The sequence below is a fragment of the Plectropomus leopardus genome, chromosome 6 (assembly GCF_008729295.1).
Source record: "Plectropomus leopardus isolate mb chromosome 6, YSFRI_Pleo_2.0, whole genome shotgun sequence".
Classification (NCBI taxonomy): domain Eukaryota; kingdom Metazoa; phylum Chordata; class Actinopteri; order Perciformes; family Serranidae; genus Plectropomus; species Plectropomus leopardus.
In genome coordinates, this window is record NC_056468.1 from 35,071,889 (window position 1) to 35,090,224 (window position 18,336).

At 37.1% G+C, this 18,336-nt stretch overlaps 1 protein-coding gene across 1 annotated transcript; it reads right to left on the minus strand.

Annotated features, from left to right (window-relative positions):
* Positions 1-4,127: 4,127 nt before the first annotated feature.
* Positions 4,128-18,009, minus strand: mrpl1 (mitochondrial ribosomal protein L1). The gene is given in 11 exon segments (XM_042487927.1): positions 4,128-4,291; positions 9,884-9,965; positions 11,085-11,114; positions 11,117-11,187; positions 11,554-11,665; positions 12,397-12,468; positions 12,812-12,895; positions 15,077-15,106; positions 15,108-15,342; positions 16,597-16,705; positions 17,935-18,009. Coding segments are annotated over 11 exon segments (957 nt in total). The 5' UTR covers positions 17,966-18,009; the 3' UTR covers positions 4,128-4,190.
* Positions 18,010-18,336: the final 327 nt, after the last annotated feature.

Consider the following 18,336-nt stretch of genomic DNA (forward strand, 5'->3'; position numbering starts at 1 on the left):
AATAATCCTATGGGGACTCTGTGGAGATTTCCAGTGAATATTAATATCATATTGCATTCATAAAGTACTACAATCTGGTTTCTGCCGGACTTATTTTTCATCCATCGTGGCTGCCAGGGTGTTTAATTCAGCTGATGTCTGTATAATGACTGTGGAGTATTATGGGATGTGTGCAGAGTGTAATGTTTAATCGGACGGAGTGCAGGACTGAGATTCCTCAGCGTCACATGGCCGTAACCTGATCTCCACTCGGCCCTTTTGTCCTCTGCCAAAAACAGGGATCAGAATCAGGTTTTCCTTTGTTTTGTTTCTTACTGCTGCTTTAAAGCTGCCGCTGTCTGCAGCCCGAAACTATTTAAAAACTGGACCCAGATCTGAGTGAACCCTGACCTCCGTGCCGGGACTCCGAGGAGACGACGTGATGAGAAATCAGTCGGAATAATTAGTGTTTTCTCTGATTTAACTGTCATTATTTTGACACTTCATGTGGAGTCGGCTGGTAATCTAACATTATTCTCACAGTGAGGTCAGATTTAATGAGGAGGGTAAACTCCGGTTATCACCACAGAGACATTTCCACAGTAATAATTAACCCTTTTGAAACCTGAGCAAATTGACTTGATTTCTTTCAAAAACATTGGAATAAAGCAACATACAGAGTTAAGAAATAATCTAAGCAAAAGGAAAAATTGTGAAAAAATAACTGAAAATTACCAATAAAAGAAAAGTAAAAATATAAATAAATTTTAAAAAAGCAATTAAAAATTAAAAAACCTTTTAAAATAAAATAAAATATTTTCTGTAACATTTTAAAGGTATTGCAATATAATATGTTTCTGGACATTTTTCCTTAAAAAATTCTAATGATTCTTGTTTTCTTTTCACATCTTACTGTTTTTTGTTTATTTTTTCAAACAAGATCAGACCAAACTGCTCAGGTTTTAAAGGTTTAAATGCGTGTGAGGAGCATCTGAGTCCAGCACAAGAAAACTGACATTGATCCAGGTTTCAAAGGGTTAAGAGAGAAATAACATCTATTAGGTATTTTCTTTAGTTATTTGTTGGTCAATCCACGTTTAGAGGTACTTTTTTTGTTTTTTTACTTTTTTGTCCTTCACAGTTCTTTTTAAAGTGAAACTTAACCCCCCAAACCACTTTTTTTTCCCGATTTAAAAGCAATTTATACGGGCATTTAGTCGTGTTGATTAATTCAGTCCCAGCTCTTGACATTTGAGTGCAAAGTATTAACTCTTTGAGTGACACCACTTTCCTTGTGCTGCATTCAGACGCCTTTTATAAGAATTTAAACCTTTAGAGCATATTGGTTTGATTTCTTTCAAAAAGATGGGAAAAAGGCAATAAGTAAGAACACTTTACAGGTGGAAAATAAAAAGAAACCTGCACATCTTCAGAGGACATAAACTTCTTCACAGAATGACAGACGTGCAAAAAAACGTCTGAAACAACAAAAAGAAAACGACACAATGAGAACTCAGAGGGACATTATAGAGAGATTGCAAACATAAGAGTCAAACTGGCAGCAACAACTTTTCTAAAGCTGCTGCTTGTCAACAGGAGTCAGTTTCATCATTTTTATTATTTGCAGTTTTCATAGCCTCGTTCTATAGTGACTCTCTTTTATCTGCCAAATCCTATTACATTAGCTGCAGCAACAGCCTGATCTCCCCACAGGGACCAATAAAAGCTCCGACTTATCTCCATCTTACACTGAATATCAACCTGCACAGCAGCAGAGGACGCCTGCGAAACCGTCTGTATACTAATTCAACACAGTTAGAAAAGACATCGACTCTCGCTGTGGTTCAGGGACATCAAATATCATGTGTTACCTTCAGAGAGACAAGCTGAGTGTTGTTAACAGCTCATACTAACACCTGGGAGCACAGAAATAATGCTTTTAGGCAAATTTTGTCCTAAACTCTTTGAAACAAATCAGCTTGATTTCTTTTTAAAGTATGAGGAGAAGGCAATAAGAAATGGCCCAAAATTAGCATATTTGTAAAAAAAAAAAAAAAAAAAAAAACGTACAAGAAATGACTTATGCAAAATGAAGCAAAAAGGGACAAATTAGCAAAAAACATAAAAAAATAAAATCATGTTGGAAAAAGTTGGTAAAAAATTAAGTTAAATAATGAATGTATTCACATAACTTAAATTAAATTATAATTGTAAATTATACTTAATTACTTAAATTATAATGAGACCTCAATTTTTTTGTTGCAGGACATTTCTTACATTGCATTTTTCACAATTTTTTCCACTGAAATAAAACAAACTTGGTCAAGTTTCAATGGTTTAAATACTTGTAAAAGACACCTGAAAGCAGCACAAGAAAACTTATGCTGATCTAGGTTTCAAAGGGTTAACAGGGTTTGGAAGAAGCTACAAGAGTATTAAACTAATATTACAAAAAAAAGTTTCAGTTAAAGTTTAAATTCACTGGTTTAACTTCAGGCTTTTTATCCTAAACATGAATTAATAAATATACCGTTCGGTTCAGGAAAAACAGCTGGAGGACTTTAAACTCAAGGACTTAAATTAATTAAAAAATAGCCTAAAATTTGTATTTTGGGAGTTAAGACATCACACGGGACTCAGTAAAACCCCCTTGGACTCTCTGCTAAATAAATCTCCATCATTGAGTTCGTCCTTCAAGACTCAGAGAGCAGAGAGACACCGACGAGAAATGTTCAAGGGGCATTTTCAGCAACTTTTCAAGCTTTGTTTGTCTTCCTCAAACCTGCGAGGCCACAGACTGTGAACAAGGTTGCAAGACTGTTTATAAATTATGAAAGAAAACAACTCTGTTATACAAATCAATAAGTTCATCGGCCCACGTGTCTTTATGAATTATTGAGAAAAAAACTCAGAGAAGACAAGATCAAACTTTTCCTTTGGCATTATTATTTATCTGTATTTCTGATGATTTTAGCTGCAACAGGTGGCAGAAATTCATCTCTGCAGGAGTGAGCAGCCCAGTATGTCACCACTGCCTCCTGGTGTTTGGAGGCAGTACTGCACCCGGCTTTATACTGTGAGTAAAACAGACTAAATCAGGGTTCCTGCAGCCTGAGGCCAGATAAATTTAATACTTTTTAAAAGCCACTCAGAATAAAGTTTAAGACAAATTTTCTGAAAACCAAAATCGAAGGACAACTGTATTTTGTCCAAATATCTGGTATGACATAAAACATGAAAATGTTAGATTATCTACATCAAATGTTGAAAAAAAAAAACCCTTTCTGAGTAAAATACATAGAACACAGTGAATATATTATATCATCATAAAGGTATACTTTTGGTTTACCAACAGAATTGGGAGATATCTGCCAATTCTGTCCAATTTTCTTGGCAATTTTGTTTTTCGCATGTGAGATTTCACTGCTTGGATTCCCATCATGACAAGTTTCAGAAAAGGAATTTATTAAATTATTTATAAGAATAATAGATGTTGGTAATTATTTTGAGATTTTACGATGCAACATCAGAAAAAAAAGATTTGTAAAATCCTACTTCCCATGTACAAGCATTTTTTAAGATCTGACGGATTAATTTGTCATTTAATACCAATTACAGCCTTATTTTTAAATATCAATAAATCATATTCAAATAAAGAAGACAAGGAGAGAATCTCAACAGAAAAAAAATAAATAACAGCTATCATAATAATACTAAAATAAACCCCTAAACCCCCTCCCTTTAAAAAATCCCCCTAAAAAACACAAAATTAGCTCTTATTGTCTTTATTTTTATCATTACTTTGCAAGTCAAAAGCCAGGCCAGACAAGTCACGAGTCAAGTTACGAGTGTTGACTAAAAACTCATCACAGTGTGCTACCAAACTTTCTCTGAATGAGAGTACAGAGCTGGGTTTTAAATACTTTTATCAGTGTTACTTAAGGTAACACAAACCTTTGTCAGACCTTTAATGGACCTCCAGACGTCCTGTAAAAAACAACAGCAGTATCAGCTGATTTATGGGCTGTAGCTTCCTGCAGGTGATTATTAATAAAAGTCATTTTTCTCTCCTGGTCACCTTGTTTTGTCCTGCTTTAACTCTCCTGGGATGTTTTTTTTTTTAACAATAGAGACAGAAACTCAGGAGCCAAACTCAGAACAAATACTTTACTGAACACAGTGAATATACGTATATACAGTCTGAGGACGGGTCACTGCTCCTGCTCTGCCGGTTTCGGTAAAACGTCTTCGCTCTTGAACCACACAGCTTCACTGGTGTGACTGGCGATGATCGCCCGCTCGATGAAATGTCCTGAGGAGGAGGAGGAGGAGGAGGAGGAGGAAGAGTGTCATCATAAAGAGGTTTCATGTGGTGGAAGACGGAGGTGTGAAGTCAAATAACATGTTTAAAAAAGCTACAGAACACTTTGTAAGATGATGCTGTGAGAAAGACATGATCAAAAACACACAGATCAGACTAATGGAAATAAAACAAAAAACGTAGAGTTCAGTGATATTAGGTTTTGCATAATAGCATTTTTTTTTTTTCGAGACTGTTGTTTTCTCTCTTTGGCGTTGGAGAGAAATTTCAAGGATTTATTTTAAACAAATACAAAATAATATTTAAATTAGAAAAAAAATAAGAAGTCGAAATGTCTCAAAACATATCTGGAAATGTTTTTTTTGTTTGTTTTTTTTAAAGATTTAAAATCCAAAAATAAAAATGACAGCAAAATGTTATCCAGCATTCAGAAAGAAACCCCAATCATATCTCAAGTGAATTTTCTGTTTGTTTGTTTGTTTGTTTTTCCCCATTAGGAGAGAAGCAGTAGATGTAACTTTAAGATTTTTTCACACAAATGATTTCACTTTTTGCAGAAAAAAAATATTGTTTCCTAAAGAGAACCTATTTTATGTATCTCAAAATATATCTGGAGTTCGTTGTTCATAGTTGAGTCTAAGTGGACGTTTGTGCCTAATTTGATGAAATCACCTCAAGGCGTTCTCGAGATATCATGTTCACAAGAACCAGACTGTCCCAAGGTCGCAGTGACCTTTGACCACTGAAATCTAATCGCTTCATTGTTGAGTCCAACCGAACGTTTGTGCCAAATTCCCTCGAAAAAAAATCCCCTCGAGTTGTTCTTGAGATATTGCGTTCACAAGAATGAAACAGAAGAGGTCACTGTCACCTTGACTTTTGACCTATGACATCCAAAATCTGATCAATTCACTGTTGAGTCCACATGAACGTTTGTGCCAAAGTTGAAGAAAATCCCTTAACGCGTTCTTGAAATATTGCATTCGAACGGGACGGACAGACAGCCCCAAACATAATGTCAAATGGCCAAAGCTGCTGCTTGTGCCGAGATATAAAAATAAGAGAAGAAACTTTATTTTTTTAGTTTTTTTTCTGTCGCATCATTCAGTTACAAACGTCCATCGCAGACTGTCTGAATAATGTCCAACTTCTCTTATCGGACCATTGTAGTCCCGGTAAACCTGTCTGCACCAGATGCACAATTACAGTAAAAAAATATGTGATATAAAAAGTTATTTAGCTCATAAAACAGCCAGAGTCTCCCTGGATAACAAAGCTGAAAATAAAACGAATAAGGCGTTTAAAGAGTTTTAATACGTATCAGGCTGAGCATCAGTTTTCTTGAGATTATGTTAAACAGCCGCCTTCCATCTCTCACCCACACACACATCCTGCGTCTCTTTTATTTAAAAACATGCACAAATTCCCTGCAGTCTTTGATTTCTCCCACACGTTTACTTTTAACTTGCTTATAAATAGTTGTTTCAGCATTGTTGTCTCCGATTTTCTGCATTCAGGTCTTTATTTATCAGCATATGGTTGTGCTTTTTGTCATGAATATTCCTATAAGCCCTGTGGGGTTTATCTTTCCCCTCTCACCCACTCGTGGCACTGCACTGCTCTTTTTCTCAGTTTTAAGCATTTCTCTGCAGTTTCCTCTTGTTTCTGCCCACGCTGCAGACATTAGCTTCTGTCGTAATGACTCTGTAAAAGGCATTAATGGAAATACAGAAAAAAAAAGCTCAGGTATTTAAGTTAACATTAGGTATTCACATCTTCTGATCCTTGACTACTGGGTGCAGAGGAAATTAAATTCTGCCCGGAGAGCATGTGCACCTCTTGCCGGGGAGTTTAGCTGCTGCATAATGCTCGCTGGCACAAACTCAAAGAGGACGCTCCGCTGACAGAGTTCAGAAAAGCCCAGGTGGCCCGGCTCGACGCACGGCCTCTTTCGCCCGGCGATAAAAATCAGGGAGCCAGAACGAGCCACCGAGTGAGACGCTTCACCGTAGGGCAGAGGACGTTCACAGCCACCGGGAGCGTTCAGGAGAGCATCAACATTTGCAGGGTGAACGGTGAAGAGTCCCAACGGGATCATCCAGAATAAAACTGCAAGTTTACTGCGAGCACTTTAAACAGAAGCTGTGAGCGCAGACCTGCTGCTGCTGCTGCTGCTGCTGCTATTACTGCTGCTGCTGCTGCTATTACTGCTGCTGCTATTGCTGCTGCTGCTGCTATTACTGCTGCTGCTGCTGCTGCTGCTGCTATTACTGCTGCTGCTGCTGCTGCTGCTATTACTGCTGCTGCTGCTATTACTGCTGCTGCTGCTGCTGCTATTACTGCTGCTGCTGCTGCTATTACTGCTGCTGCTGCTATTACTGCTGCTGCTGCTATTACTGCTGCTGCTGCTGCTGCTGCTATTGCTGCTGCTGATATTACTGCTGCTGCTGCTGCTATTACTGCTGCTGCTGCTATTACTGCTGCTGCTGCTGCTGCTGCTGCTATTACTGCTGCTGCTGCTGCTATTACTGCTGCTGCTGCTATTACTGCTGCTGCTGCTGCTATTACTGCTGCTGCTATTGCTGCTGCTATTGCTGCTGCTATTGCTGCTGCTGCTGTATTGCTGCTGCTATTGCTGCTGCTGTATTGCTGCTGCTATTGCTGCTGCTGCTGCTATTGTTGCTGCTATTGCTGCTGCTATTGCTGCTGCTGTATTGCTGCTGCTATTGCTGCTGCTGCTGCTATTACTGCTGCTGATATTGCTGCTGCTATTGCTGCTGCTGCTGCTGCTGCTGCTGCTATTGCTGCTGCTGCTGCTGCTGCTGCTGCTGCTATTACTGCTGCTGATATTGCTGCTGCTATTGCTGCTGCTATTGCTGCTGCTATTGCTGCTGCTATTGCTGCTGCTATTGCTGCTGCTGCTGCTATTGCTGCTGCTATTGCTGCTGCTGTATTGCTGCTGCTATTGCTGCTGCTGCTGCTATTACTGCTGCTGATATTGCTGCTGCTATTGCTGCTGCTGCTGCTATTGCTGCTATATTGCTGCTGCTGGTATTGCTGCTGCTATTACTGCTGCTGATATTGCTGCTGCTATTAATAATGCTGATATTGCTGCTGCTGCTGCTGCTGCTGATATAGCTTTTATTGTTTTTTATTGGAATGTCTTAACTGACTTCAGGCGACGCAGCGCTGCCGTTTTAAGCTGATCCCAAACTTGATGTATTTTTCTTATTTTGCACAATGTATGAATATTTCATACACTGAAAATAATTGTATTTTATGTCTCCATCTGCTGGTGGGGCATCATGATAACATTATGCATAATAAGACTGAAATTCCACAAAAGTGGATATATTGATATCAGTATCGGTAAAAATGGTTAAAATGAGTTGTTATATATTGACATATTGGATAATTTTCCTGTTTTTTTTGTTTGTTTGCACCTTTTCTTCATTTTTCATTGTTTTGAATTTCTTCATTTTTCAGGTAATTTTTTTTCAAAATTTTTGCAATTTTTTGTTAATTTTTCACAAGTTGCTCATTGCCCTTAACCTATGTATCTTAAAGATATGAAGCTAATTTGCACAGGTCTCAACAAAAAAGGCTCAAAATCAAGGATCAATATTTTCACAGGGGCATTGTGGGATAATGCACCACACAGAGGGTGTAGTCAATGAGACGCTTGAATAAAAATCTGGTGATGTGAACACGTTTTTTTTAAAATATAACAGACATCCGAGCATGTTTACTTAAGTCAGCATGAACGAGGAGATTTTCTTCAAACTGTGGTAAATTTCGTTTGTGGTCTCCAGACCACAATCTATAACCCTTCAAGGAAATTCGGGTAAGAAACCCATATTTCAGTGGCCGGCTGAGGAGACGAGTGCCTAAGTGGCAACACGGTCCTCAGATGAGATCGGAGATAAAAGGGAAAGTAAAGAGTTGTTGATATGAGAAGTTTCAGGTCACAAAGGGCCGACGGTTTCAAAGCGTCCTCGATCAGCGTTTCTGAAAGCTCTGCGCTTTACTTCGGCACTGTTAATGACATTTTATTTAGCAGACTCAGAATCAATTATACTGTACATCATTTAAGCCTCTCCCTCTAATGAGGGTCCATTAGCCGATGATTACACCCCGCATCTTATTATCGAACGGGAAGCGAAGCAAACGAACAGAAGATCACAAACGACTGAACTCCAACATCCTGAAAATGCTGTCAGTTTATACGAGCACGGAGACGGGCGCCGTCGGGCCAGTCTGGGGTCAGCCCCATTCAGTGTTTAAAGGACCAGAACTGGGCTCTTTTTCCAGCTTTTCATTGACTTTTTGTGTCTTTTGTAATTGTGCTGAGTAGCTTTTCTCTCTGTACAGCCATCAGTTTCCATTCAGTGCTGTGCTTTTTAAAAAAGCAGAGTAGTGTGATTCATCACAGGGAACACAAAGTTCACATTATTTTTGCTGGTGTTACATTAGTGTTGGATGATAAGGCAGTTTAGATGCAAACCTGATAATAATAATAATAATAATAATAATAATAATGATATATATATATATATATATATTTTTTTTTTTTTAACTCATGCTGTATGTTTGTTCGATGTTGAATGTTTGAATCTGTTTTGAGCCGCGTCTAAGACAATTTTCTGTCACGACAGACAAAGTTCTCTAAAACATTACCTAATCATAAAAATAAATAAATAAATAAATAAATAATATAAATATATTATAATGATAATAATAACACTGTGATTTGGGTGAACACAAAACGCAGATAATAAACAATCACATAATTATAAATATATAATTAAAAAAAACATAAATACAATATTCTGGACATTTTCATGTCATTCTTTCTGTCACTTTTTTCTAATTTTTTGTGCGGGACATTTCTTTCCAAGTTGCTCAGTTTGTTTTATTATCTTTTTGGAAGAAATCAAACCAAATAATTATATTAGAGGTTTCAATGCTTGTGAAAGACGTCTGAATCCAGCACGAGAGAAAAAAACACTGTCTATCCAGGTGTTAAAGGGTTAACAGCAATGATAATGGTATCATTGGACACGTCAGCTGCTTCTTATCCCCTTTTTTAAAATACAAATTAGTTGTTTTTCAATAAAACGGTTAATTCTCCACCTCTGGGTGCATGAATCCAGTAACTAGCTACCACTGAAATGTTGACTGGACTACTCGCTACATTTTTTAGGTTTAAAAATAAAAAGTTCAAACTCTTGATTTAGAAAATGCATCAATAAACCTGGAAAAAGTCACAAAAAAGGCTGGAAGTTGTGTTGTCTCCCTGCTGACTCCATCGTCTGACTGCGGAGCTGCAGTCTGAACCAGAGAGGGAAACTAAAACCAGCCAGCAGATAAAAGCTGGAACATACTCAAAGATTTTCTCTCCAACAACCATTCTGGCGAATAAAAATCAATCAGCAAAGTGCTATTTTATCCCAAAGAGCTGTCAAAACAGTTAGAGCGAGTTCATCAGCTGCTGCGGAGAGAGGACGAGCAGCCCTGAAGTCAGAAGTCTGTATCAGCGGTGGAGCGCGTGTGTGGTGATTTATCGGTTGTTGGTGGACGTACCCATTTTAGCCGGTCGGTGGGAGCAAACATCAATCAGGACCGTTTGCAGGTTGGCAAAGATTTGCTCTTTGGGCATGTCGAGCTGTGCAGAGGAGAGGAAATAATATTAATACTGCAGTAAAACAAAATGGATTTTATATAACAGGATTTTGTTTTTTCTCGTCTTTTATCACTTCTAAATTTTCTATTTCTGAAATCTGTCATTCGTAGGCGCGCCCACATTAATCCTTAACACGTTCCAGAAATAACTGCAATAAATGATCTTTTTGTCATTTTGAGACCATTTTATGTCACATGATAATATCGAGTTTATTAAGGCAAGTGCACTCTTTCAAAGAGCAATGGGCCACGTTCACCAATTTCTTCCAAGGTTTTTCCTTAATTTTTTTAAGAAAAGTCATTAACCCTTTGAAACCTGAGCAAATTGGCTTGATTTTTTTCAAAATCATGGGTAGAAGGCAACAAACAATGAAAGAAGACAATGAAAGAAATTTACATGAAAATTAGTATGAAAATAATGAAATAACAACTAAAAAATGAATAAACAAAAAAGAAAGTAAAAAAAAAAACCAACAATTAAATGAATGTAATTATGTCGTAAAAATGTCGTAATTCCGACTTTGGAGGGCCGTTCATGAGCTCGTAGCTCGTAATTACGGTAAATACGATATTTCCGAGGAGCACGTGAAGGCAGCATCAGTCCTGGGAACTTAACGGGCAACAAAAATGAACACTGCAATATTCCTTTTTTAAAAACGGTGAATGATTTTGTGTTTTCAGCATCATGAACATGGTGCAAAATGTGTGATCAGAAAAAATATCACTGAAAGTCCCTTGTTGCTTTTTGCTTTTAAAAAAAAAACTTTATCATCTTTGGCAATTTAGACTGCAGCCTGGTGGGAGCTCAAATGTAAAACCAAATTGTATTTCATGCCTAAATAACCCCCAAAATTCCCCGCAGTCTTCCTCAGGGTGCAGTTTTTTTTACATCCACGTTCCCTGTTTGGAATACAAACTTGTACTCTGAGATTTCTTAACTTTTTACACTTTAACTTGCAGGATTTGAAATGTAAAACTTCCTCGTCTCTGGACACTGAGCCTCCTCTGAGCTGCTGCTGCTGACAGAAAGATGTACGCCCCCGCAGCTCACCATCAGCCCCAACGATCACAGTCTGCTCTGCAGCAGTTTGTCCACACGTACCGTCGCTATCTGGGTCCTGACGTAGCAGTCGCGCTCTCCACCACGTACTCATGACCCCATTTAAACAGCTTCAGCATCCTCACAATCTGGTGGCCGACGGAGCCTGAGGAACGACAGCAAGAGGAACAAACTGATCAGCACCGACGGCGTTTTGCTTTCGAAACTTGTCTTTCGAAAGTCTTTTTATTCATTGATTATATTTAATAAAACAGTAACTGTACAGTAACATTTTTTTTCCCCCAAACAACATTTACCTGCATCAAAAACACCCAGATACACAGCCGACCACAGAAAACAGATTCTAAATGATCTACAAATAAACTAAAAAAGACGGGAAAAAAAGGAAATAAATAAATAAATAAATACATTTAAATAAATAAATAAATAAAAATAATAACAATAATAATAAAAAGATACAGATAGATAGATACCTCTACAGAAAAGATTATAACACCGGGACAAAGCTTACCTCGCTTGCTTTTTGGGAACTTCTTCCTCAGTTTGTTTTTCAGCGGTAAAAGCTTCGGCAGTATCTCCGGCACTGCCAGGTAGAAGTCTGCCGAAATCTCGTCATCTAAGATCTGGAAATCAATAAAAAAATCTGATCAGGTCAAACTTTAAACTGTCTGTGGTGTTAAACTTTAAAGACTCCTTTTAAAGAAATACTTTGTTTTTCTCACAAGCCTCTGCAGAAAACTACAGACATGTTGATGTGTTTAATGTGCACACACAAACTTCAACATCAAACCTTTTTTTAAACACTTATACTATCATTTGTACATGTGGGTGTCATTTATATGGTTCTGAGCGTTTATGCCATACTGCCTGTTACTGCACTTTTGTCAATTATTGTATTGTTTTCTTCATTTCTTTCTTTCCTTTTTATTTTGATCTTTATTTTTATTGTTTGTTACCTGCCAAGGGACTACAGATGTAAATTGGCAATCCAGCTAACTCCAGCATTTGTACTTTATACTGAAGTTCATTAACATGCTGTGTTCCTGTTAAATAAAATAAAATAAAATAATCAGCATTTAACGTAACCACCATGAATAATTTTAATAAAGAGCATCTGGAGTTTTGCTTCCTGTGAATTAAAAATTAAACAAACATTTACTGTAAACGCAGCTTGGACTGCATGAATACCACTTGCGGCTTTTATTAACTTTGCTTTGCTTGTTGAAAAACGCACTTTGCAAGAAGCTCTAATGATCGTACAGTTGAAATACAAATCCGAAGAAAAAAAACACTTTATTTGGACTAATAGTATAAAGTAAATATACTCTTCATGCACGTTTATTAACCAACTCACCGGCTGTACGAGCTCTGCTCCTCCAGCCATCACAGCTCCGTTCTCCTGGGCAGCTTTCACTTGATCAGCATCCTGCAGAGAAAACAGGAACAACGCTGCCCATTTAAATCTGATGTGGGGCGTGTCAGAGTCTGGCAGACCCCTCCAGTCCCATTCATTACGGTCGTTAACATGCAACATCTGAGTTACAGCCCACAACCTGTGCGGCTCGACGGGAATATTAATCAAATCCTGCTTGTAGGTTTCTGTGATCAAAACAGCAGAGCTCATTCATTACAGACAAATAAAAAGGTGCTTCTGCACATCTGAATCACGTTCAGACGCAATTAAAGCAATTCATCAACGGCACGCAATCAGCTGGCTATGAAATTAAGATTCAGCGAGGCTGAGGGGGAAGAAAAGTTAAAGTTTTTACCTCAGTGAAAACTAAAACTTTGTTCATCTCTGTCTTCAAGGGGTGCGGCAATAGCAACGTGCTGACGAAGGGGTCGACTTTTTTCTGTGAGGAGAAAAGAAAGATTCAATTATTATGTTTTAAAAACCCTCAGCATGCTCCAGCAAGTAAAAGGATTCAGGAGGGGAGATAAGAAAAAAGGAGGGACGTCAATCACAGAGGAAGCTCAGATAATCAAGTATTAAATCTCTTCCGCCGCTGCTTTAATTTTTCATTTCTCTGGAGTGTTCCTAATTCATTATGCACAGGAACATTGGTTCTGCTGGTTCTGCAGAGACAGACGGATGAGAGAGACGCCGTAAGTAAGTCTGCGTCTCAAGTGGACTGTCTGGACAACACGGCGGCTCTGCGGCGCTCTGATGTGGAAACAAACTCATGAGGTTTTTATTCCTCCGTGTCAAAGTGTTTTTCGCTGATAATTCAAAACTGCCCGTGTCGCAAAGACTGAAGCGGTAAATCTCACTCAGACGGGAGGATTTATGGGAACATGCTCATCGAGTCAAAACAGCCGAGAGCTGTTAAAATGCACAATTCACCGAGTGGCTCCATGTGGCCCTGCAGACAGCCAGCTTTCAGCGCAGACTTCACCAGACTTTGCTCTGCTCAGATTCCCCCAAATGCTTTGCAAAATAGATGTGACACTTTAGCTGTATTATAAGTTATTTACTCTTATGTGCACAGCAATTACTGTGAAGTTGTCTTTGGCATTAAAAATCTTAAAATATACATAATAACCTTTGAAACCCGGAGCAACATCATCTCGTGCTGCTTTCAGATGCATTTGACAAGTATTTAGACTCTCAGCAAATTGGAGCCATTTATTCCCCAAAAAATGTGAAAAAAAGACAATGAGCAAATCAGTAAGAAATGTTTCACAACCTGCATGAAACTAGTAAAATTTAAAGAATTATTTTGAAAAAGATGGAAAAAAATATGTAGAGAAAAAAGCTAGGGAATTTTTTTTTTTATAGAATTATTATATTTTTTAAGCATTTTTGGCAGGTCATTTACTTGTTTGTTTTTTATTTTACTTAAAAAATAATTTATTTTACTGCTTTATTTATTTATTTATTCTTTTTTTTTTTTTTTTTTTTTTTTACAAATTTCTTGCTATGCTTGAGTAATTTCTTCTTTTGCTGCTCATTGCCTTCTTCCTAAAACTCTGGGTGGTGGAAGAGATGAGTCGACTCTGAAACAGGAATTTTCATGTTTTTACTAAATTCTTACTAAATTTTTGGGCCATTACTTTCTCCCTTGCTCACTGTCTTCTTCCCCTTTCTGACAGAACTCAAGCCAAATTATTCAGGTTTCGACGGGTTAAATAATATGTATAAGAAAAATCGCTTCAGTGTTATGAAATCTAATTAGAATCTAAGATATAAAATAGTGAAGCAGCTAAAATACATAAATAAACTGTATATGTGTATATAATAGTTCCATATTAATAAGAAGATCTATTTTGTTATTTTTTAATGTAAGTGTACTGAAATATTTGGGTTTGATTTTGCACAGAAACAGAAATCCCGGCATTAGAATTGAGATTTTTCCCATTTTAAGACTGTAGTCTGACCTGCTGGGTGTTTCTTTTTTGTTCAGCCTGTTAATAATAACGAGGTACACCTCACTGTATATAATGTAATAAAGTTAAACAGCAGAATAAACTACAACCTCCAAAATGATCATGGAGCGCCTCCTGAAAAAAAACAGTTTTTAAAAAAAAAACCAAATTGAACTCTATGAAGTTCGGATTTATCGCAGGGCTGTTGTATTAGACGGCACTATTTTTAGCATCGTGTGTTTATCAGTCAGGGCAATTTATCGATCTACTTTCAGAATAATCAGGGAGCAATAATAATTTAAAAAATAACAATAATAACAATAAATAATAAAAAAAAATCTTGCCCTATTTGTTATAATTATAGTTATATTTATAACAGCCAGCCTATACATTGGGAGAGACACAACACGGGTCGTCAACCATAAACAAATATTAGAGCTACAATGCGTCAGCAGCTTCAGAAAATTAAATTTCCGTTATGTTGCTTTACGTCGATGTTTATTTGTTGAAGATACTGACCAAAATCCTGGACTTTTCCAAAACTTTCAATGATTTTTTTTTTTTTTTTTTAAAAATAGGATTATGAAATTCCATGACTTTTCTAGGTTTATCATGATTGTGGTAATAAATCTTTTAACCCTAAAACATCCACACCGTCGTGTCGTTACCTTTTTTTCCAGCTTCATGTCGAGCTTCAAAATCGATGTAAACCGGCTGATTGTGTGGAGTGAAGTCCAGCTTCTGAAACTTCTTCAGCATGTCGATGGCGTCTGCTGCGTCATGGACCACCTGGGGGTAAAACCTCACCACGTACACGTCGTCCACCGGCGCCCACGCCGTCTTACCGAAGGGCTTGTGTCTGCCTGTGTCATCAATGACCCTCTTTTCTTTTTTTGCCTTCTCTGCACCATCTGCCGTTTCTTTCTTTTTTGTCCTGAAAAACAGTGAAGGAGACGTTAAACTGAGAAATATTTGGGATCATCGGGCCGATCTGCTTTTCATTTTATGGGTCACATGGCATTTTTATTTGCTGAGTGAAAAACAAACTCCATGGACTAAATGTGCATAACTGTTGCACGGCAAAGCAGAATGATGTTGAAAAACTGGATGAAAATAATTGAAGTTTGTTTTATTATAACCTTTAGGGACAGTTTGGCTCATTTACGCACTTTTTATTCTTCATTTTTTGATCATTTTGGTTGTGTGTTGCATGCATATGGTAAATGTATCCATTTGTGTGTATTTGAGTGTAATCAGTGAATTTGCAGCTCAGCTCCTACAATAAGTCTAAAATACACTGTGGAAACTAAATAGTTAACTTCAGACTGTTCAGGTGAAAAAATGCTCCATTGAAACCCATTCAAACTGACATTTTTGATCCCACAGCCATCAGAGCAGAAAAACAGGACTTGTATTATTTCTGGGTGTCATTCTGGGCTTTTGACTCTGAATTTGTCATTTTGACTATTTTCCACCTGATGAGGTCATTTTGACCATATTTGGCATATGGAGGAAATACATGCTATTTCCACTTAGGTGACCTGTCACAATAAAGGCTGCGATAATCAAGAAAAAAAACTTAGCGTGCAGTATATTTAAAGATTTTTTTCAAGGGGGGTTCTTGTCTAAAAACATACTTCTGAAAATTAATGAATATTTGATATTTATGATTAGAACTGATGATGGTTTAAAAAAATACTTACTTAAATACTTACTCAACGAAAAATCATATTTATGTTTAGTATTTTTTAGCCTGATTTTGAAAAGGGCATTTTGTGTGCAGAGCAACATGAGTGTGAGTATTTGAGACTGCACAAAAAAATAATAAAATTAATATTGCTGCTAATCACTGACATATCTCAGGCTGTGATAACAAATCTACTTTGTAGTATATTGAAAAAAAAAAAACAATTTTGTGGGTTTTTTTCTTCTAAAAAACATAATGGCATCATGACAAAAACCTGGCATTTAAAGGGTTAAAATTTTTAAAAAATGAATGAAGATTTAATATTCATGATTTGGACTGATTTTGGTTAAAAAATTAACTCAATGAAAGTAGAAAATAATATTAAGGTTTCATGTTTTTTCAAAGCTTGATTTTGAAAAGCACATTTTGTGCGCAGAGCGATACGTGTGTGTGTGTGTGTGTGACATAAAAGTAGGTTCAACTAAAAGTTTGTAAACTCACCTGACAGCTGCAAACGTCCTGACAGGTAGACTCCTCGGTGCAGTGTGTGAGACGGCGGCGTAGGCAGGACCGCCAGCTCTCAGCAGCTGCCTCTGACATCCTGCTAAAACTGGAAAAGCGAAAAAAAAGATGTTAAGAAATGAAAACAGACACAGCAGTGCAGATGACAACCTCTATTTAGCACACACAGATGCTGTGCTCTCTGTCCGTGACTCAGAACATGAAACTAAACTGAAACAGACAAATGTGCCAATATCATTTTTTACAAAAAGTGTGTGGACTTGTTCACTGATACTCATTAAGTTTTCCATCAAAAGCACTTTTCCCAAATCTCACAGTCTGCGGGAGAATCTGACTTTCTGTTAATTATAAATAATAAATCTCAGGACGCCTGCAGGGATGTGTGCTCAGAAAATCTGCTTCATGTTGGCGAAGTCTGTTTGAGCTTCACCGAACTGTGTGCTGGATGCCAAGCAAATTAATCAAATCAAGATTTAATGGTTCAAGTGTTGTGGTTAGTCCTGGGGGAGGCAGAGACCAATCAGAAACAGAGTATTCATGAATTAAAAACTAAGAATTAAGAGAAACAGATGTATATTACAGAAAAAAATACATCAGAATACTAAACAATAATATAAAAAATATGAAAAACGTGTAAAATACAGCTCTCGAACACACGGCTCATATATGTATGTGCAAAGTAGGCAGATTCAGTTTCTTCTCGATAAGGAGCAGGTTAAACAGCCCGTAACATCAGCTGTTTTTGGTTATTCCATTTATTATCCCGAAACTACGTTCAGAAAACTTGCAATTAAACATGCGCTCTCCTATAAGCAAAGACAAATACTCAAAAAAGCATTATTTAACATCTGGATTGACTCATTGATATTGACTCTTCGTTTCGGCATGCGTATAAACAACCAAGCAAGACTTAAATTTAACCAAATATCGATTTTTTGAAGTCGTCCCCGCCTACCACGACGTGTTTTGACTCAAGGACGCTCTGAAAAAAACTGTTCATTTAATGAATTAATTTACTAGACTGTTGTTTATAGTGACGCCGAATTAAACGTATAATATCAATAATTCAGATATCATCTTAAAAATCATGCTACGTGTGTAATGTCCTTCAAAACTGAAGGAAACAGTAAAATTAACACAAATTTGCGATCTGTACTATCAACGAAGGCTAGCTATCGGACACATAACACATAAGCTAACGGGCTATAATGTATATTTTTCCCTAAAAAAGAAGACCTAAATATCCAACATTTACCTTTCCGAGTAAATAAATGAGCTGAATTATTATTTTCAGTTAGAAAAAAGTAAACAACTGACCTTTCCAGACAGTCCGCGTGCAGGTTGCCATGTCTGGGAATGTAGCTGGTCCGTGTAGAAACAGCGACACGAAATGAACAGTTCCGCCTGGGACGTATAACCATACCTCCAGCAAAAAACTGTCAATCTAAAATTATCTTATCTGATAGTAAATACTAAAAACTTCAATAATAGATTAAGTTGCTATATAGAATCGTTGAGGTCTACTGTCATATTCGGGACACATTTGATAAATCAATCTTCATTATTTTAGGAAATATTTGACTTATAAAAAACATTAATCCACTTTCAAAGAGAGAAGGAAGCACATCAAATTAAATTTTTAACTGAATAACTGGATGACGATTTTTTCAGTGGCGTCTATGTATTATAAAAAGAAACATTAATTGATCATCGGCAATT